Genomic DNA, 23475 nt, shown 5'->3' on the forward strand with positions numbered 1-23475 from the left:
TACAATCAGTTATTGCAAAAACATCAAGAAAAAAAATCTAAATAAATGTTGAATGTGGCTGCTTTTTATATTTATATTCTAAATAATTTACCCAATTACGAACAGGAGAAATTAAAATGTATTATTTTACCAGATATCTGTGCATGCGTGTGACCAGTTTATGAAATATGTGCTCCAGGTATGCAAAGTGTTTGTGTGCATTTGTATTTGTGTAATTACTGGTTTGTTGAGATGATGGCCCACAGAGTCAGCCAGAGTGCCGATGGCGTCATAGAGGATGAGCAGGTTTTTGTGCTGATATTTACTGAAAGCAAAGACCAACGTGTCCAAAATATAAGCGAGGTACGGCACCAGCTCAGTGCAAGCCTCCTCTTCAAGAGTAGCAAAGGCACTGTGGGAAGACAAGAGCGTTTGAAAGAGTTAAAAGAAAGTTTAAAAAGATAATCTCAGATAATAAAATCACAATCTAGCACAGGGGTTTCATACTCATTTTTACTCATGGCCACTTTACCTGAAACACCTAGTTAGAAATGTTACTACTTCTTAACATACTGTTAAATAATTGTTTCTTTATTCCATTGGAACATTGAAGTGACAAATAAATAAATATATATTTGGATACATGCAAAATATTACTTATTTAGGTTGTTTTAACATAAATCTTTTATCAGGTACCCTAAAGAAATACACATTACACCATCAAAGTAAATAACGTTACCTTGGAATTATAAGGTTCTATCAGCGTTCTGAAAGATTTTGAGATATTGGGCTTCAAAGTTTTTGTATTCCATTTAGCAAACAGAATGTGTATAACATTTGTTTACAAAATTAAAAAATCTTAAAATGTAAACAACTTATTAAAAAACATCCCATAATGTAAACAAGTTCTCATGCAATAAGAAAATGTCAATAACTCAATTTTGACAAAAATGTGAGATAGAACCTTATAATTCTAAATAACGAAATATCATCCGACACAAGTCATTACTTTTCTCCAAAAGTTTTTGGCTTTCAAATAAAATGCTGCTCAAAACTTTTTGTTATATTTGAGAGAAGCAGAACTATGAAACTACTTCAAAACAAATCATTTTCTAAAAAGAAATATACATTATAGACAGTGTTTATACACATTTTTTCTAATACACAAGTTCTATGCCTTTTACACGACTCTAAGGCACATATTCCTGACTCAATGTTTGATGTAATGTCTATGTATAGAAAATGCATTTTTATAATGGCATATAATAAAATACATAACATTCTATGTACTTGCAATAAATGCAAAATAACATTTACTTAAATAAGATTTACACTTTGAGAGTATGTGATTGGCCAAGAACAGACGCTGTGACAACTAACTCCACCCTTAAGCATAATTTATACACCAAATAGTAGAATAATAATGAAGTTCAAGAGTTCAAACTTATATAATGCTCGACTATGATAGCAGGTTTGGCAAGCTGTCTGGGGAGAGAACCGGAGTACCCGGGGAAAACCCATGCAAAAAAAGGGGATAACATGCAACCTCTGCACAGAGAGAATCAACTGGCTCAATTAGAACTAGAACCATTGGCCCACCCGCTGCGAGGCAGCAGCGCCAGCCACTGAGCTGCCGTGTCACCAAATCATAGAATTGAGGAGAAGGGAGAAGGGAAGGAGAGGGGGAGTTTTCCAAAATGAAGATTGGGAATAAAATTTAGGCAGAATATTTAGAGTATTTTTGGAATTATCTGATAGGCTAGCTAATGATCAGCAATAAGGATCAGCTGTAGTCAATCATATCACAACCTCCTCTCAAAATCAGTTTGTGAAACTTCACAAAACAACTGAAAAAAAAATGATAGAAAATGTCTTGTAGAATAAATTAAATTTATTATTTAAAAAATATTCAAATATAGATATTTGTTAAACAAATTTTCATGACTTTTCCAAACATCTGTGGGTTTATTTGTTTTTTCCAAAACTTTTCCAGGCTTGGAAAATAGCACGTCAAAATGTCATGTAGATGTAGTTCATAGTCAACATGCCATATTAAGCAGCACCAAATGTGAAGCACTGCATTACTCACAGGACGCTTTCACTTCACACACATTTTCCACCAGAGTTAAGTCCCTTGAATTTGAGCAAAAGACACGACTGAAACTAATTCTGTGATTTTGAAGAAATCAGCGCCACCTAGTTTGCATTGACTTCTCATATAATTTCTTCTCACATGAATAAATACTCACAGTTGGTGTGATTCATATGCTCTCACAATCATAAAAAATGATTTGGCAGATGGGCCTAAAGTTTGACGTCTCAGATCTAGTGGCATAGCAATGCAGCAGATGCTCACCTGCAGGCGGCCTCTTGGACGCGCTTGTTGCTGTCGAGTATCCGTTTGAGAAGTTCAGTCATGAGTGGTTTGAGGTAGGTGTCGGGAGGCTGACTGACAACCCAGTGTGCGTAGCGGCTCAGAGTCCAGCAAGTGATGGATCGAACCAGTGCTTTCTTATCAGACAGACACAGAACCAGATGAGGAATCAACTCTGGCAAGTAGGGGATCATTCCCTGCATACAGCCTGAAGCAGACAAGAAAAAACTAAAAACTTTGCAATAAAAATTGTTCTGTTTTAAAGCTGCTTGTAATTACAATTCTTTTAAGAAGTAGAGTAAATGACTAATAGCTACTTATTAGTAATACATGCTACATAATCTTAAAATCAAGTATTTGTGAGATGCAGTTGCATTTGGTAAAACATTAGCACTCATTTAACTGCTTAATAGTGAGAGTTAAGATGCTAATTATCTTTGTAATAATCAAATGATATTGTTTAAAACAAATTAAAACACTACAGTTTCAACATTGATAAGAAATGTTTGTTACACTTTATCTAAAAGGTGTTCTTATTACCAAGTATTAATTCAGCAACTGAGTAATCGTAAATAACTATGTATACAGTTATACAAAGTACATTTATACATAGTTCATTCATAGTTCAGTTATACATAGTATATTTCGCGGTCTCGCAGTTTTCTTTTTCAGTGCAATTTGACATGCTTTTTTTTTTTTTTTACAGCGCATTGTGTTCTGTGTCCTGATTGGCTGTAGACCATTGTCATTTAATCCCCTCCATGTCTCGTACAGTACAGAATGCATTCAGCTCGCCAAATTTACATAAATCTTTGATCGCTAGCACAGCGAGTTTCAACAAGGATGCAAAAAGGGTTGTATCTGTTCGCAGCTTGACCATCGTAAAGAGCTTGACACACCAAATGCACCACGCCACACAGTGCCATGCAAACATAGGTTTCAGGGTGCGCACACCAGCGCCGCAAGTCGGCGGCTGCCTGCGATGCCCAGCTACGACTTGGCACACTGTTCATATTTCTGCCGCACCACAAAGCAGGATCTGAATAATCTCATTTTAAATAACATGCGAATGTGCGCGTCCGTGTTTACTCCCAACTGTCATGTGCACGGCGCATCTGCTGTGACCCCCTTAAGGATGAAGTCTGCTTTAGCTTTGTGGATCAGTGACTGAAGGAAAACATTACTCTGCATGCCAATATTCTACGCAATATTTATGATCCTTTTGCTGACAGCAATGAATCTTTGGTTTAATTGTATAATACTTGACATATTTTTCTACGAAAGTTTGGACTTTGAGAGTTTTAAACAAAAGAGAAAAGTGTGAAAATGTTTATGTCTGTCTGAGAAATGTGTGAGAGGGGTTTTCAGCCTTAAAACATCTATAATAATTGTAAAAAATAAATCTGTCTACTTTGCGGATTTTACCTATCGCTGGCTATTTTTAGAACATAAATCCTGCAATAAACGAGGGACCACTGTACTTATTAAATAGTTAGGCTTAGAATAGAGGTTAGGCCTAGTGTTAATTGCATGCAATTATGCACACTTAAATACTATTACTAAAGTAAGTACATAGAACATGTGTGACAAGGACACCTTAAAAAAAAAAAGTATTACCAAATTCTTTCTTAGGCACCAATCTAAAATATGATTTCTGAAGGATCGTGTGATGCTGAAGACAGGAGTAATGATGCTGAAAAATCAGCTTTGACATCCTAAATCACGAGTTTGTGGACAATTTTTGAATACCTTCAGCAATGGCTCCCAATACAAGTATGCCGGACTCTTTAATAAGCCACTCTGGGTGGAACAGCAGCTCTTTTAGCAGAGGAAGAATATGCAGCAGCAAATCATCTCTGAAAACATTGGCCAGGACATCCAGAGCAGCTGCTGAACATTTCCCTACACACATCAGAAAAAATCAAGTAGACACAAAGAAATTGCCTTTATAATTGCCAATTTCAAAGAATTCAAAGCATCGTTTCTAAACTGCTTAGTTTCTCACTCAAGTTCCAGTCTGAGATGGTTTCATCATCATCCAAATCATCTTCATCATCGTCATCTTCCTCAATGGAGTCTCCACCCTCGTGTTGTTGGGCAACAGTGCGCGAGCGATGAAATCTTGGCCGAATGTCCTGCTCGTTGTCTGGAATTGCTTCATCTTCCTCAACATCCCCCTAAGGGCAAGTACTTTATTATTACTTTGACAAGAACACAACTGGATGCACAACACAACATTTGCACCTTTTTATTTGTTATTTTCTGCCAGCTTATTTTGAGTTTAAATCAATGACTTAATGTTTTCTCAATGTCAGGTATTATGCATTTATAGTTTTATAACTCTTAAAGAGAACACACAACCTGGATGCCATAAATGTAAATTATGTCTCAAAGAAAATCATTCATTCATTTTATTATCGGCTTAGTTCCTTTATTAAACTGGGGTCACCACAGCGGAATGAACCGCCAACTTATCCAGCACATTTACACAGTGGATACCAGTGGATGCCCCAGCTGCAACCCATCTCTGGGAAACTTCCATACACACTCATTCACACACATACACTACGGACAATTTAGCTCTCCCAATTCACCTTTACTGCATGTCTTTAGACTGTGGGGGAAACCGGAGCATCCAGAGGAAAGCCACGCGAACGCAGGGAGAACATGCAAACTCCACACAGAAATGCCAACTGACCCAGCTGAGGCTTGAACCAGCAACCTTCTTGCTGTGAGGCGACAGCCCTGCCTACTGCGCCACTGCACTTCCAACAGGACGCGCACGATGTCATAAAGTGTGAATCAACTCAGGCTGGTTTCTTGAACCTGACAAAGATTTCACTGTGTTCAAATGTTCTCCACAGTCACCAGATCCCGATCCAATAGAGCACATTTGAGATGTGATGGAATGGAAGATTCGCATCATGGATGTGCAGCCGACAAATCTGCAGGAACTGCGTGATGCTATCATGGCAATATGGACCATAATCTCTGAGGAATTTTTCCTGTGCCTTGTTGAATCTATGCCACAAAGGATTAAGGCAGTTCTAAAGGCAAATGCCCTCCAATATCGAGTGAATTGATAAACGACAGGATGTAAACGCTTGTCAATCGCTGAAGGAGAAAGTACAAGCTTATTTATGGAGAAACCTGACCTGAATGGTCAGTTTCCCTGCAGTCATGAAAGTGTCCAGTTTTCTCCAGTTAAATTCAATGCAGCAGCTAAGACTGATTTTAACAAGTGTCAGTGTGTTTATTGTTTAGCATTTCTTTTCTTTGCCTTTTCTCAATGTGGATTTCAATTGATATCAAGAAGCATAACACCTTGTAGGGGAGGGGAAATCAATGCTAGTGAAGACCAACATTACTTTGATTTAAAATTAAAACCGAAAGTGGCATCGCTTCAAGTATTTTATATTTTGAGTTGTGTTAAAATAGTAACAGGCAATGCCAGCAGCTCACCATGTGCATGCATACACAAATCACAGGTCTTTTATTTGGTCCAGTCTGATCCACAAATGTGTGTTTTATCTTTCATTTCAGTTTGGAGAGATTCACTCTAAAATATTATTTTGAACCAGAGAGAGAAAAACTGACCTTCAACAGGATTATGTCAATCTCAGAGTATTTCATTCCATTTACAAGAACTGGTGTCAATCTGCGAAAGAAAGAAAGAAGTTACTTGTTCAGAAAATGAACTTAAGCAAGCCACTACTTGTCTGGTTGCTGGATTGTATTATAATAGCATGCAACTTAATAGATTCTTTTTGTTTTCATTAAAAAGATTGTGCGTGTGTCTGAATGTGTTCGCTCATGCTCACTTGGGCAGATGTCCACAAAGAACCTCCTTACACACCGGCTGTTCAGCAAGTGTGAGCCAAAACTCGCAGGCCTCCAGAGCAACATTTTCATCCTGATCCTGCGTCCTCTGCAACATGTACTAACAGATAGAAAGAGGTTGTGAATCTAACAGAAAACTATTACTAAAACATAAGCCTACAGCATATTTTAGTTCAAATTGCTTACATTATTTACTTAATTAAACAAAGACCTGTCCTGCTAAATTTAAAGAGGGTATTAAATACAAAATTCGAAAGAAGTCATATTTATTTTAATACAACATGTTAAGAACAAGAGTCACAAAGCGCTTTGATAGCCTTCTAAAAACCTCAATACTTTGTTGGTGCTGCTTTGGCAGCAATTACAGCCACAAGTCTTTTTGAATATGACGCCACAAGCGTGGTACACCTGTCTTTGGGAAGTTTTGCCTATTTCTCTTTGCAGTGCCTCTCAAGTTCTATTAGGTTGGATGGAAAGTGATGGTGTACAGTCATTTCCAGATCTCTCTAGAGATGTTCAATAGGATTTAGCTCTGGGCTCTGGCTGGGCCATTCGAGGACACCGAGTTGTTGTAAAGCCACTCCATTGATATTTTGGCTGTGTGCTTTGGGTCATTGTCCTGCGGGAGGATGAACTGTTGCTCCAGTCTAAGGTCAGGAGTAATCGAAGCAGGTTTTCATTCAGGATGTCTCTGTACATTGCTGCATTCATCTTTCCCTCTATCCTGACTAGTCTTCCAGTTCCTGCTGCTGAAAAACATCCCCACCCCATGATGCTGCCACCACCATGCTTCACTGTAGGGATGGTATTAGCCTGGTGATGAGCAGTGCCTGGTTTTCTCCAAACGTAATGCCTGGCATTCACTCCAAAGAGTTCAATCTTAGTCTCATCAGATCAGAGAATTTAGTTTATTATAGTCTGAGGGTTCAACAGTCCTATTATTATAGTCCTTCAGATGCCTTTTGGCAAATTCCAGGCGAGGAGTGGCTTCAGTCTGGCCACTCTACCCTACAAACCTAATTGGTGGATTGCTGCACAGATGGTTGTCCTTCTTTAAGGTCCTTCTCTCTCCACAAAAGAATGCTGGAGCTCAGACAGAGTGACCATCAAGTTATTGATCACCTCCCTGACTAAGACCATACACCCCAGATCACTCAGCTTAAATGGCTGGCCAGCTATAGGAAGAGTTCTAGTGATTCCAAACATCTTCCACTTACGGATGATGGAGGCCACTGTGCTCATTGGAAATTTTTCTGTAACCTTCCCCAGCCTTGTGCCTCAAGACAATCCTGTCTCAGAGGTCTACAGACAATTCCTTTGTCTTCATGCTTGGTTTGTGCTTTGACATGCACTGTCAACCCTGGGACCTTATATAGACAGGTGTATGCCATTTCAAATCATGTCCAATCAACTGAATTTACTACAGGTAAACTCCAATTAAGCTGCTGAATTATTTCAAGAATTATCAGTGAAAATAGAATGTTCTTGATCTCAATTTAAAGCTTCACGGCAAAGGCTTTGAATACCTATGTACATTGTACATGGGATTTTTCAGTTTTTTTATTTTTAATAAATTTGCAACAATTTAAACAAAGATTTTTTCACATTGTCATTACAAGGTATTGTGTGCAGAATTAAGAGTAAATAAATGAATTTAACCCATTTTGGAATAATGCTGTAACATAAAAAAATGAAAAAGCAGTGAAAAAGTGAAGCGCTATGAATACTTTCTGGATGCACTGTATGTGTTGTGATAAGTATTTTTTGTATCTCTGTCCAATGCTGCCTGTCTTGACCAACACTCCCAGGCAGAAGAGATATTACATCTCAATGGGACATTACTGGTTAAATAAGTAAATAAATAAAATTTACAACCAAATTGTAAAATGAAGACCTAAAAAACACACTCACAAATATACAAAAAAAATTTTCTTAGACATAAGCAAGTTTGAACAAGTGAGTTTTCAGCTGCTTTTTTAAAATGTCCACAGAGTCTGCAGATCTCCGTCTCACAGCCTCTTTTTATCTTTAATCTGGAATGTAAAACAATGACCATGAACTGATTTGAGGATTGTTCGAATTACATGGATGATGAATCTCTGTATATATTCATTTAGACTCAATCATTTTTTTTTATTAATTACAACTTTACAGTGAATAGGGGTTACATGAGATCTCTGACATAGTTAAAAGCTTAACAGCTGCAACCTTTGATGAATTTAACAGTGTTGGCTAAAAAAGGCTCACTAATTTCATTTTGCCAAACTAGTTCACAAAAATATAGTTGAAGAAAGTCCACAAGAGGCCACTGTTGATTTATTTTACCTGTGAGATTTGTTGGCAAAATTTACCAGAAAATTTTTATGACTGTTATAAATGATCAACTACAGCAGTATTTCACTCCTCCAGAGGTCAAGGTTCTCGCTTTCAGCGTTCATGTCAGAGAGTTATATTAGGGTTTTTATGAGGGTTGCAGGAGGCGGGATCTCACCTCAATGATGTTGTGCATATGTGGAAGGAGACGGTCTAGTCGCACTTCCAAAAGCATGACTAAAGCTCTGCACACATTCTTCCTCACTTCTGGCTCCTCATCCCCCGCCAGTGCAAACAGGTTCTGTAGCACAAAAATGAACACATAAAAATGCATTTTCTACTTTTAGAACTCCACAACTTCCTCAAACAAAACTAGCATCAGAGAATATTGTGAGCATCTTATTTTTATCAGAATATAAGTCCTGTTTTTATCAGAAATGTGACTTATATTCTTTTGTGGCTTATACAATGCACTTAACATCAAGCAAGCAAAGCATGTTTAAAGGTTGTCAGTTTTTGGTTGTGGTACCTCAATGAAGGGGTCTATATGCAGCATTAGGGCTTGCGTTCTGCTGATGATGAACTGGTTCACACAGGCAATGGCATGAGACCTACAACAGACAACAAACACAGAACGCACACACAGTATGCAGTCAGAACAACTGACCCTTTTTATGTCCGTCAAGCTATATTCACTCGCTGTGCCGTTGTCAACTTGTGCACTCTCTGTTGAAATAATGAATAATGTCTGGAAAATATGTATGTTGATTTCAAACAGAATGGTCAGCAAATACATGTCCACATGCATTTGAATTACATACTCAGTATGAGAAAGTAAAGCTAGGCAATTATAAAGAGCAAAGCTGAGATAAGAGACAGCATCAGAGAGCGGGCAGCTAGCTCTCTGCAACTCTCATATGGTCACTCACTGAAGCTAAGCAAGGCTGCGCCCGGTCAGTACCTGGATGGGAGACAACATGGGAAAGCTGGGTTGCTGCTGGAAGTGGTGTTGGTAAGACCAGCAGGTGGCGCCCAACCTGTGGTCTGTGTGGGTCCTAATGTCCCAATATAGTGACAGGGACTCTATTCTGTTCAGTGACCGATGTCTTTCGAGGTTCTAACTTGTTAAAAATCCCAGTATGTCCTTCAAAAATAAGTAGTGGTTTAATCCTGGCGTCCTGACCAAATATGCCCACTGGCCTCTGTCTATCATGGCCTCCTCCCTATACCAAAATTGGCTTCATCACACTGTCTCCTCTTAACCGATCAGCTGGTCTGTGGTGTACGGTCTGGCACATTATGGCTGCCGTCACGTCATCCAGGTGGATGCTGCACACTGGTGGTGGATGAGGAGATTCGCTCCCAAAAAAATGTGTAAAGTGCTCTGAGTGTCTAGAAAAAGCGCTATATATATGTACGGATTATTGTTAATATTATTATTATCACCCGTCTAAAAAAAAAAAACAGGCATTTTCCAAGACAAACAAAGATAATTTACATTTTTAGAGCTTACTGGATTACAAACAGTCATTGAGATGACAAGATTTGTGGGGTTTGTAGGCAATGTGGCTGGTCAGATCACCTGTCAATTTACTTTTGGTGAAAGGTCAATTGCTTGGGAATAGAATTGGGCTTATATAAGATTCTGACGGGATGATAACTTTGGATAAAATTATCACAGTTTCATGGTATTGTGAATACTGCTCTAAAATATATTCTCTTTAAATGTCTGGGTAAAAAACAACAGCTTTTTTCCCCTTTGAACAAAAAATATACACAGTATATTTTATTTTGAGAAACATTTGAAATATTTTGGGGCAGTAAACATGTCAGGCTAAATAATTCAAATACATCCTTAATTCTGCTGTCTTCATTAGTTTCCAAAACACTGATTTCTTTACAATTTAAAACGGGATTTTTGGTAAAAATGTTGCCAGTTTTAAAACCTTGACTTTTCTAAATCACGGTATGCCTTAAAAATGGTTATTGTCCCATGCCTACTTGGGAAACTATATTACTCGAAATTAGGGATGTCAGAATATACCAATAGTGGAGATCTATAATGAAATCTAATGAAAAAAAAGATAATATGAAGTTGATAATAAACATTAACATTATAAATTATCCATGGGGCACTCCAATACAGAAGGTGGCGCCACAATGGCATTCCAATACAGTAGCTGCACAAATTTGTCTGGCATGTGTTATAAAACAAATCAAAAATTTTGCTGCTTACCACAACAAGGGATAAAAATCGCCCCCAAAGGACACTGCTAGAATGTGAACAGTCATGTGTCGCCATATTGAAGTGTTGTTCCAAACCAAAGTGCTCAAAACCGACCACTTCATTACAAGATTAAGAAGTATATACTTTCTACTCCATTGAATTTTTGTTTAATTTCTGACTCTCATGGATAGGAGTGCAAGTTGTTTTTTCCAGTTTTTTGGTGCCTTACAACCTTTATCCCTTTCAAATATTTTTAAAAGGGATATATAAAATATATTTAAGTATGAGGCCTTCAGTTTGGGACACAGCAAATGGACAGTTATTACTACTGCACAAAACCTTGTGGAATACAACACACAAAACAAAGACACAGTGCAGGAGTTTTTTGAATTGCATTACAAGATGTGCAATTAAACATTCAGGTTAAAGGTTCACCATAAAATAAAAATTCATTTTTTTCGTCAATCCAGTCCCCTGAGACCTGCCTTGCCTTTAAACTAAAATGAAGATATTTTAGAAGAAATTCCAGACCTTACTAATCCTCCATAGTCAGTAACCATCCCCAGACGTTCAAAGTACAGAAAAAAAAAAGAAAAGAAAAAGATTTTCTCAAGTGACTTTAGTCGGGTCAATTGTAATCAAACAAAGCCTACATCTTCTCTCTCTACAGGTCAGGGTACGCATTTAATACAGGCAGTGTGATTTATTGCCATTAGAGTCAGCAGTGCAACATGCAAGCTTCGTATTGCCTGTAGTAAACACTCACACCCTGATCTGATGTGGAAGATATAGATGAACAAAGCCATTTTGTTTGTTTGTTTTTTTCTTTTTTGGTGGTGGTGGTCAAAAGTGTTCTCTGAGCTTTTTGTATGATTAAAGTTCAACCACTGAAGACACATGGAATGTTTTGATAATGTCTTAAAAAAAGTCTCAGGCTGTTTTTGGTGTCAGGGAGCTCTTGGTTTTATGTTCGAAATGCAAACAAAAATCTTTTCAGTTCTATGATTATACTAGCAAATGTGAATTAATTCAGCCTCAGCATCTATGTAGTAAAAATGGAAGCACATGACAGCGCCAGACTAAATAAATTCACCCATGGTTTCAAATAGCCATGCTGTATCGGGCTTCTCTTACCTGATCTTGGGGCTACTGTGCTTGAAGAACTGCAGGAATTTAGGGATCATCACGTTGAGTGGCCGTTCCAGCATATCACTGTCTAGGATCTCGGCAGAGTCCTCACAGATCTTCTGCAGAGCACCAAAAGCCCCCTGGAAGACAAACACAGCAGGACTGAAACTGGCAAAATCATACACATTTCTCCTTTTAGCTGAACATCTTCATAATTTTCATCTAGAAAACTTCCCTCACAATCAATCAATCAAACAATGTCCTCTAACCAGCCATGAGTGTCAGAGAGTGACACAGAGGCCTTCAGCTAACAGACACTCCACTGCTATTTTTAGCATGATGTGTAGCCAACATTGCTGAAATAAAACACAATATTTTTACTGTTGCCACAAGTTCACAGCTGGCTCATGGACTGCATTCACTGAAAGGGACATGTAGATTTTACGCAATGCAGTAGGGCTGAACTATGTATTGTTTGAGCATTGATATGGCAATGTGTCTATCCTCAAGTCACTTCGCAGGATTAGATTGTTTATTAAAGTTTAAAAGAAAGAAATTGTGCAGCCCTACAATGCTGCAGACAGCCAAAATCACCTGCAGGTTAATAGTATAGAACTGGGAAAAGAATGTACTGGAATGTATGGCTGAGATAACATAACATTGTTTAAAATAGACCGATTAAAACACACACACACACACAATTGATTTTCTTGATTATATTTACAATGGACATACTGTATATTCTATACACTTGCACTTACCCTACATTAAACCCCATCCTCACTGAAAACGTTTTGCAGCTTTACATTTACTAAATTCTTCTGAGCCATTTTCCTCATTGGAACCAAAACATGTCGTACTCTTAACCACAGCAATAGCAGAAGTAATCGGTTTATCTGGCATGAATTATCAGGGCCACTATGTATAACAAACAAACATTTATCCCTGTATGTGTATGTACACAACTGAGAAATGAAACATAACATAGACAATCACATCCATTACCATAATAACTACTATCATTGACCTCCTCAGTCAAAACAAAAAGAAAAAGTATCAAAGAAATGCTAATAAATTGCTGTTTACAAGTTGCAAACATGTTATTAGAGAAGATTAAAAGATATGTACCAGTTTTCAATAAAACAATTTGTGGTAATACATTTTGAACAATATTGTTATTGTGGACATTTCAAAACTATGAATTATTCGTCTCTAATTTTTCAAATGTATTTTATTTCAAAGCACATTTTAGCTTACGAAAATGTAAGACACAGTTTAATTGGTCTGTGTAGGTCTGTGTATCATCCGTTCATTCAATTATTCCATTTATTCTGAAAAACGAAACACCAGAAAAACAGTCGACATTTTGTTTTAGTGTTTATTCTGTAGGCACAAAAAAACAAAAGCTCATGTTATCCTGCTTTAAACTCATAAAGGAGAACTAAAACAAACCCAAAACAAGAAAATGAGTCAAAACACTGTGCATTTATGCGAGTTTCAAATAAATTGTTTTGAACATCCAATAGTATAGGTGTATATGCGAGTAATTTATAGGTTTATATGTACCTGTTTTTTGTTTTAAAAATAAGAAATACAACAAAGACATTCAGACACACAATATCTGACTTTTAACATTAATATATAACAATTTGAAAACCTTTTGTCAAAACTTCAATGAATAATTGAAAAAGTGACTTCACTTCAGAAAAAAAAAAGTGTTCTCCAAACATTAAAAGCAGGACATTTCAATAAATAACGTGTAATGTGAAAGAGTTTTTATTATTTGAAAGCCATTCAACTTCTTATTATGTGAAGAACACTAAAGTTTGTTCATCTTTTAAACCTCTTTCAGTAATTTATTAAACTACTGTGATAATACAGTGTACCCTGATAAAAGATTCAACAACAGTACCATAAAAATATTACACCATCACATGTCAATAAACAGTGCATTATTAAAAAAAAAAAAAAAAAAAGAACTGTCGATTTTGATTTCATGGAAAGTCTAACACACTATATCAGCATCTTATTTAACTAAACAAAGCATCACAGAAAAGACACTGTTGGGGAACAATGCCAAAGCCAGACGCTGCAGCAGAGAGACCCACCCGACACATCAACTTCCTCCTGAGCTCATAGACAGTCCACCTGTAAGAAATCTAATCAGGTCACGAGCACAAGCGGCGCAGTGCCAACAAGCTGTCTGGCTCGGCTGTCGCCATGGCAACTGTCTCCACTGTCAGCTTGCACTTGGTTGGAGATGGCACATTTTGAAGAGAGAGCTCAGAGAAAAAGAGCCTCCAGCCTCTCAAGGTCAAAACACCAAACACTACCCCCAGCGAATAAATGCAGTCCATTTTCTATTTGGATTATTTATAAGTCTGTGAAAGCACATACTTGTAGGTTCTATATTTGCATTAGATATCTTCATATATTGACAATAAAAAAGCCCCATTATGCTTTCTTAGATTTTACGTTTAATGATTAATATAGCTGTTACAAATACAATGAATATAATATAATAAACAAAAAGCAATCTGAATGGACTCCTCCAAAAAAGAAAGAGTTGATCCTGAACTACTTACGGAAAAAAGGTAAAAACGTACCAAAAATGTGTATGAAACAGGGGCGTCGCTAGACCCCATTTACTGGGGCACGTGCCCCAGTAAAAACCGTCAGTCCCCCAGTGAATACTTTGAGATATAATTTACTTTATATGCAAGTGTATTTATTAAGAGTGGTAATCCCAGAGTAAAGACGTTATTCTAATTGTGCAACTGAACCATCGCTGATGAAAGCAATGTAGTTAAATCACAAAGCTAACTAAGCATGTGCGCAAAAAAAAAAAAAAAAACATACCAACGCGCCTCACGCAGCGCTCCTGCTTGATGCTGACGCACTGCTCTGCACCCGGTGAAAGTCCCGGTTGTAAACATGAAAATAGCCGCTCTGGTCATGCGTTGTGAAACCAGCGATACAGTCTTTTATGCAAAGGTGTCGGCACGCATTGAGTGTTGCAAGTCGACAAAACAAAGTTGGTGATCTTATATCTACTAAGCATGGCTCCTGATAGATTTTTTGTATAAAGCAAAAAGGAGGGATAATGAGTCAGGGAGGTATGACTTAATAAACCTAATTCTCGGCCATAAGTCGGGTAAGACCACACACAACAGATAAACATCTTTTTTTGTATTCTATCGAATTGTCTAGAGAATTTCATTTTAATGATATTAATATTATTCATGCAAAAGATTTCTTTAATTATTTAAGCATCACTCCAGTTTTAGATCGTTTTCCAGTTACAGTTGAAGTCAGAATTATTAGCCCCCCCTGAATTATTCACCCCCGTTTCCATTTCCCCCCCCCCTCCCCCCAATTTCTATTTAACAGAGAGAAGATTTTTTTTCAACACATTTATAGACATAAAACTTTTAATAATGTATTTCTAAAAACTGATTTATTTTTTCTTTGTAATGATGACAAGAAAATAATATTTGACTAGATATTTTTAAGACACTTTTATACAGCTTAAAGTGACATTTAAAGGCTTAACTAGGTTAATTAGGTTAACTGGGCAGGTTAGGGTAATTAGGCAAGTTATTGTATAATGCTGGTTTGTTCTGTAGACTATCAAAAAAATTGCTTAAAGGGGCTAATAATTTTGACATTAAAATTGTGTTTAAAAACGTAAAGTTGCTTTTAGTCTAGCCGAAATAACACAAATTTCTCCACAAGACTTTCTCCACAAGAAAAATATTATCAGACATACTGTGAACATTTTTTTTGTTTTTTGACATAATTTGGGAAATATTTAAAAAAGAAAAAAATATATATTTATTTATTTATTTATTTATTTTCTATTATTGTCTGCAATTATACTTTTTAGTTTTTTTTTACACACACACACACGCGCGCACGCACGCACGCACGCACACACACAGTCAAATAAACACTATTATGTCTAGCAACGCCCCTGGTATGATCCATTTCAGACACTGCAAGAAGAAATGATTCTGAAATGTTTTAATGACAATATTAAAATGTTTTATTTTTATATGTTTTATAAATGTAAACCTCTTGCAGGACACCTAAAAGCTTAAAAACAGCATAAAAGAGGCACTTTTATTTTAAAATTAGACGTGAAATTAAGAGAAACTATCAAAAATTAACCTATACACCAAATAAAGGCATTTGCTGTACAATGAACACATTAGTAATTATCATCATTACGTGCATTTTTGTACCAGTGTGCTCATCTAATGGTCAATGTAGGCTGTAGCCTCTTTCTGCCAATAATCTATAATTCAAAGGTCAGGAACATCTTAACCATGCCAACTAGAAGACATATGACATCCTTGCGTTAAACCCATTACTGAGAGCAAAACCACTCTATGGCCAAGCTAAATAAAGTCATCCCTGACATTCTGGAAATGTCTTTTGAATGCTTCAGACTTCGTGTAGCAACATGAGGCTCCAATTGCCAAACCTGAAGATCACAGCGATGGATTCTTCTTTTTACACATGCACTGTTAATACAGGGACACTCCATAGGCTTAATGTACTTTATAAAATACAAATTGTTTATTATTATAGGGCCCTACCCCACCCCTACCCCTAAATCCAGTCCTCACAGAAATCCTCTGGCAAATTTAGAATTTCAAAAAGACAAAAAGAATTACAGGGACACAACTTTGTCGATGTAAACCACCTTAATGTAGTACAACTAGTTCAAAAACATGTCATAATAGAACTTATTTTCTTTCTTCTTTAACTTAAAATCACTAAAATAATGTACAGTAACGTCTAGGGCTGGGTGATAAAAATCAGTATCAACACTTATTGACCGAACACCACTGTCAATATCGATAAAAAAAAGATTTAGTATGAAGTTTTGGTATGAAGGCTATAGTTTTATTAAAATGTGGCTTCTGAGCGCATGCCTTGGAAGTAGTCCCAATAAGCTTAGGGTGTCAGTTTGTCATTTCCAATGGAGGCGCGCGATTTACAAGATACACATATGGGAGCGACAACACATATTGTACCTCAGACAAACACAGCGCACCCAAACACTGCAGTGCTTTTTACTTTTCTCTTATAAACTTGTATCAGAGCTGCAGCAATGATTTGTCCATTTGTCATCCTCTGAGAAAACACTTGATAGTTGCCTAGTCATGAGAGATGCCAGAGGAGCACAAACAAAGTCCATTGTAAGTGATCAAGGAATCTATGCGCACCCACTTCAGGTCAGAATAACAACACATGTGAAAATGAGTGCCTTAAAGCAACAGTAAGAAAATAAAATTTTGAATAAAATTGATTGTAAAAAAAAAAAGGATTTAAGGATGTCACAGAGTGACAGAGTGGCTTCTTTTCTTGTGTATCCCAGCCACTGGCACCCCCTCTCTGAAAGATTTTTTTTAATTCTTTGTTTATTGGTTTTAATGAATACACAACAAAATCAAAAAAGGACAAAGACAAGGATATCAGTAGACACAAGAATAGCAGCAAAAGTCATAAAAATAAATAAATAAATAAATAAATAAATAAATAAATGATTGAATAAATAAATAAATAAAAAAATATATATAAAAACAGAATACGAAAATCATTATAAACAAATAAGGTTCTGCTGTGATTGAGTAAAGTCACACTTAATATGAATACATCTAAGGTAGTCAGTCATTAGAGGCATCCATATTTTTTTCGAAAGACATTCTCTTTGTTTCTTAAGTAGTATGTATATTGTTCCAAGAGCTTTGTTTCACTCAGGAGCTGTATGAACAGTTCAAAAGTTGGAGGCGTTTGTTGGTTCCAGTTAAGCAAAATGCAACTTTTGCTAGATAGGAAATGATGCCAAGTCTCTTTGTAGAAGTAGGATCAACCGTCTTGTTCAGTTCTGTACCACAGAGGTATGGTGTTGACATGTTGTCCAATGGATTTTGCAAAGCTTTGGCTGTGTCTGAAAGATTTGTAGTATGGTGGTAATATTGCAACATTACCAATTATGAAGTTGAAAGACTATACAGTATGTATTTAAAGAATGATAGCTGGTTCTTTACTTAAAAGCTCAGATTTGATTCTCATAATTTGTGTTGTTGACAGAGTTTGAGGTTTACTGTATCATTATTATTCACACCTTAAGAGTCTCTTTAACACTTCTGTTTATTTTATAATAAAGAGATCTGATATTTTATTTAAAGGTTTGTTTTTGAATATTAAAACTCTTTGCCTTAGTAATGTTGGCAAATTAAAGTGGTTAAATAAAATCCTAATATTCCTAAATGCATTGTTAAAAATATTCAGTAATTGATATCGAATGATATGAAACAAGATGTTGTGATACTTTTTTTTTTTGCAATATCACCCATACTATATCGAATATACTGTTAATGTATATATCAAAAATGTCGCTCCAATGAACACAATACTGAGCCTTAATATTTCTCCCATTTGTTTATATATGAGTGTTTCATCTCTCCTCTAATGTCCTTCATTCAGCATGCTTCAACCGGCTGAACCAGAGGATCACATTCATGTCTGCAGAGGACTGGTTTATGGTTCTCTTAGTCAGCATAGCATTTGAAGAAAGAGTGGGTGTGTCAGCGTTTCTTCAGAGGCAACTTTGATGTAACTGTTTTCAGGCACATGCACACTAAGTATAGATGCATATTCAACATAGTCAGACCACATGTTGTGTGATCATTTGCCAATCATTACTGCCAGAGAGTGAGACATTCCACACACACCCCCCAAGCTCGTACAATATGAGTGTAATCTGAAACCTAAAAACGTAATAAATAGCAAAAATAAGAAGAAAATGCACTTGTATTAAATGTAACAAATCGATGTTAAGGGAACAGAAAAAAAGTCAAATGGAAAAAAAATGGGAGAAAATATTGTGCACAAAAAAAAAAAAGTACAAAAAACTTTGGTATTGGTACAGAGTGTCTATCTACTGTATATTGTGTTGTTATACAGTGCTCAGCATAATTGAGAACACCTCATTTTGAAAATGCATACTTTTATCCATTTCTTAATGAATATGGTAACATATTGGTGCATTTAAACAAAACAGACTTATTAAACAGATATATTTATTAAAATTATATTTTTGTCACAGAGCATCTTTAGAAATTAAAAGATAATACATTTAATTCATGCAAAATTTAGCAAAAACTATGACAAACTACAACATTTCAACAAAACTGTATATATTTTTTTGTTTCTCTTGATACTTTTGACATTTATTTAATATTTTTCAATAACATAAATTTGAGCTGCTGATTTTTGAACCGTTATTTCAAGTTATTTTGTTAGATAAGCTCCAGATTTGGCTTCAGCACTGACTAATCTAATGTATATGCACAAATATAATATAGTAAAAGCATTCTAGAAATCCATTCTTCATTTAAATGGGAGATTTCTGGGGGTGTACTTATTTATACTGAGCACTGTATATACACATATAATATACAGTAGTCAACATTTAAAGTAGATTATCACCTTTCATTAAAGATGCCCAAAAAGTATTGAACAGCACCCATTCTTGCCTAGGACAATTTTCAGTTACATTTTTGATTCACTTTGAATGTCGACTACTGTATACTGTAGATCACTTGCTAAAAGTATTAATTTCTTAAAAGGAAACAAATCCGCAAAACTTTTAAATAGTTGCATAGTAGAAAGTAAAAATATATAATTATTATAATTGTTGTTTGTGTTGCTGCTGTTGATGTTGTTGTTATTATATACTGTAGCGTCTGTTGGGTATTTTTCTAATTTGGAATACATTTCTAAATAAATTTTGAAAAAAAAAAAAGTGTACATTAAAGGGACATTTCACAAAACAAAAGTTATTTACTCACACTCAGGTGGTTCTAAACTTTTATACATTTCTTTCCTCTGTTGAACACAAAACAAGATATTCTAAAAAACACTGAGGTGAAAAGCAGCCACTGACATTTATACTAGGAACAAAAATACCATGGAAGTAAATGACTGCTTTTTATCCCAACATTCTCTTCTTGCATGCAAAAGAGAAAAAGAAACCCAAACAATTTAAGAACAAGATGAGTAAATTAGGACAGTTTTCATTTATGAGTGAATTATCCCTTTAATATCTTAGTATGTGGTGCAACCCCCTCTGTTGTTTCCATTAAATGTCATTTATTTAGGTACAGAGAAAGACGGGAGGCTCTGAAAGTGTGGACAGTCTTAAAGTTTGCAGAGTCTCCACTCTCCAGCATGTCTATGATCAGTTGTGATCACATCTGATCTCCACAGTAGAAAATAACTGACCTCAATCTGTGCTGACAAGCCTGCTCAGTGAGAGTCTCGCAATCACACAGGGCAGAGCATTGTGCTGCCAGCTCAGTTTCTTTGTTTGTGTGTGGGAGTGTGAAACAGAATTTACTCAATTACTGCACGTAGGTACATAAAAGTAGCATCTCAGGATGACGAGCGAGTGCGTGTTTACTAGTGGTCACAGCCCAGCATGTCTGCTCTACAACATAAACAAAAACACTGCCAGGGAAGTCACACAACACACAACTTGATCATGCAAAGTTTACAATGTCCGAGTCAAGGCTCCAGTGTGCCAACTTAATTTATGCTACGTTAAAGTAGAGACAGGATTGTGTCTGCATGGGTGTGTATATATACAAACACATACAATACTGACCCAATGACAAAGACTTCACCTTCTTAGCCTTAAGTCCAGACACTCAGGTTTCACTAGCATGCGTCAGCAAAACAAAGTCATTCAAACTGATGCTAATGTTACTGCATAAATAATCATAGCGGGGTCTGAAACTAGACATCATTTATGCACAAGAAAATAATAATAACACATTTCTAAATTGCTTAAAGTAATGCTTTTTTATTGTTGTCTGCTTACTTGATCATTTTTTGAGGACTGGTGGAGTAATTAATAATACTATGATGCATAATTTTTTTAATATATATAGAGGCAAAGAAGGTGAATAAGGTGAAGCCAATAATATATACAGTTGTCAGAATTATTAGCATTAGTATGTCTGATAATATTTTTTATTCTGGAGAAAGTCTTATTTGTCTTATTTAGACTTGAATAAAAGCAGTTTTTTTATTTTTTAATAAACATTTTAAGGTCAAAATTAATAGCCCCTTTAAGCTATATATCTACAGAACAAACCATTGTTATACAATAACTTACCTAATTACCCTAACCTGTCTAGTTAACCTAACTAACCTAGTTAAGCCTTTAAATGTCACTTGAATCTATATAGAAGTGTCTTGAAAAATATATAGTCAAATATTATTTACTGTCATCATGGGAAAGATTAAATAATTCAGTTACTAGAAATGAGTTAATAAAGCTGATAAGTTTAGACATGTGTTATTCAGAAAATGGGGGGGAAAAAACAGGGGATTTCCTATAGTTGGGTTGCAGCTGGAAGGGTATCTGCTGCGTAAAACATATGCTGAATAAGTTGGCAGTTCATTCTGCTGTGGCGACCCCAGATTAATATAGGGACTAAGCCGAATGTATGAATGAATAAACATGTGGCTAATAATTCAGGGGGCTAATAATTATGACTTTAACTGTAGTTACTGCAATAATAATATATGCAATATCTATATCACAAAGAGGTGCAATACATTAAATTAATTTATGGACCAACACAGACTTTTCTTTAGAAACCCCCATATGTAATAATCATCTTTTTCCAGCAGCCAAGCTAGATGCTACTTTTAAGAAATGGCAGGACCTGAGCATACTTACATGTAGAGATTTTTTCATTGATAATATTTTTGCCAGTTTCAATGACATGAGTAAAAAATTTAATCTTCAAAAATCAGACTTTTTTTCGATACCTCCAGGTTCGCCACTTTGTTCAGACCCAGTGCTCTGTATTCCCTCAAACGCCTGCTGAATCTGGACTTAATTTTAAAGACCCCTGTACAACCCAAAGGTCTCATTTCTAAAATGTATAACCTTATTATGACATTCCGTAACACAACACTAGAGAAGATTAAAATGGAATGGATAGAAGAACTAGGAATTAAAATTTCTGAAGAAACTTGGAATAAAGCAGTTAAAATTATAAATAAGACTTCATCATGTGCGTGTCTTAATCTGATTCAGATGAATATTCTTTATCGTATTCCCTACAACAAAACCAAACTGGCTAAAATCTACCCCAATATAGATGAAATATGCGATCGTTGCAACTCATGCAAGGCAGACCTATCCCATAGGTTCTGGTCATGTGACAAACTGAGACGATTTTGGTCTTCAATATTTGAATTTTTAAACTCGGCCTTCAATTTAAGAATTCAACCAAATCCGGAAATGGCTATTTTTGGAGTAGCAAATGAGGACATCCATGTAGCCAAAGAAATAGAAAACGCCTTTGCCTTTGTAACATTAATAGCTAGAAGAAGAATTCTTATGGAGTGGAAATCACCAATGCCACCTAAACTGTCACTTTGGCTTAGTGATGTAATGCTATTTTTGATAACAGAAAAATTTTTCAAAACATGGGACCCTCTAATAATTCATATTGAGACTAATGTACTCCTCCAACCATAAATTCCCAACCCCACCCCCCACCCACCCTCTTTTTTTAATTTCCTTGTTTGTTTGTTTTTTGTGTAAATTAATTTTTATTTTATTTTCATTTTTATTATTATTATTAATATATTTTTTTATTTAATGCATTTCCTTTTCATAAAAAATTTTATTATGTTAATTTGTCTCTGTTTCAAATTAATGTATGGTTAAAAAAATACCTTTGTCATTGAATACCTTTAATGTACTGTACCTTTTGTCAATAACACACAAAAAAATAATAATTATGGAACAACCGTTTGTGTTACATACATAGTGTTTATCCAAATTTGACCAAATAGGGTCTTACTATATTTATACCTGCCTCTATTGTGCTGTCAATATTGATGCTATTGGCTATTGTGTTGTCTAAATGCTTGCACTCAACTTTTCTTAGACTAAGACTGAATTAGATGTAATTATATCATATTTGTATTTTGTATTGTTTATTAAATTTATAAATAAAAACAGCACTTCTCTAGTTACATCACATGAAATATTGTTTTCGCACTACTCAATAACAACATATCTATTACTTGACAGACAGACAGACAGACAGACAGACAGACAGACAGACAGATAGACAGATAGAGCCACCAACTTATCCAGCATGTTTTTTTTTACACGGCACATGCCCTTTCAACTTCAACCCAGTACAGAGAAACATCCACACACACTGATTCACACACATCACACTATAGTCATTCACCTGTACCGCATCTCTTTGGACTGTGGGGGACACCGGAGCACCCGGAGGAAACCCACGCTAAAACGGGAATGCCAACTGACCCAGCCGGAACTCGAACCAGCAACCTTCTTGCTGTGAGGCAACAATGCTGAGCACTGAGCCACTGTGTCACCCTTATATATATATATATATATATATATATATATAAAAATATAAGATTGATGAACACCCTATGGAGGTTTTCTGCAGTGTGTGCTTTAGGAACCCTGATTATAATGCTGAGATGAAGCTTTGAGCTACACCAGAGTTTTAGACAAAGTCAGCAACACCCATCA

At 35.9% G+C, this 23475-nt stretch overlaps 1 protein-coding gene across 4 annotated transcripts in view; it reads right to left on the minus strand.

Annotated features, from left to right (window-relative positions):
* tnpo1 (transportin 1) overlaps positions 1 to 23475 on the minus strand; it is a 50256-nt gene that overhangs the window by 16309 nt on the left and 10472 nt on the right. For all 4 annotated transcript variants that reach the window (XR_015491409.1, XR_015491410.1, XM_087253702.1 and 1 more), the window contains exons 5-13: positions 11868 to 12001; positions 9036 to 9117; positions 8685 to 8807; positions 6175 to 6293; positions 5951 to 6011; positions 4359 to 4530; positions 4103 to 4255; positions 2336 to 2561; positions 220 to 391 (exon numbers count right to left, since the gene is read on the minus strand). Coding sequence is in view for 2 of the 4 variants with exons in the window: in XM_087253702.1 (XP_087109828.1) it covers positions 220 to 391; positions 2336 to 2561; positions 4103 to 4255; positions 4359 to 4530; positions 5951 to 6011; positions 6175 to 6293; positions 8685 to 8807; positions 9036 to 9117; positions 11868 to 12001 (1242 nt within the window). In the remaining 2 variants the exon portion in view is untranslated. The remainder of the gene's footprint in view (positions 1 to 219; positions 392 to 2335; positions 2562 to 4102; positions 4256 to 4358; positions 4531 to 5950; positions 6012 to 6174; positions 6294 to 8684; positions 8808 to 9035; positions 9118 to 11867; positions 12002 to 23475) is intronic.

Source organism: Danio rerio, chromosome 5, assembly GCF_052040795.2.
Source record: "Danio rerio strain M-AB ecotype USA chromosome 5, GRCz13ab, whole genome shotgun sequence".
NCBI lineage: Eukaryota > Metazoa > Chordata > Actinopteri > Cypriniformes > Danionidae > Danio > Danio rerio.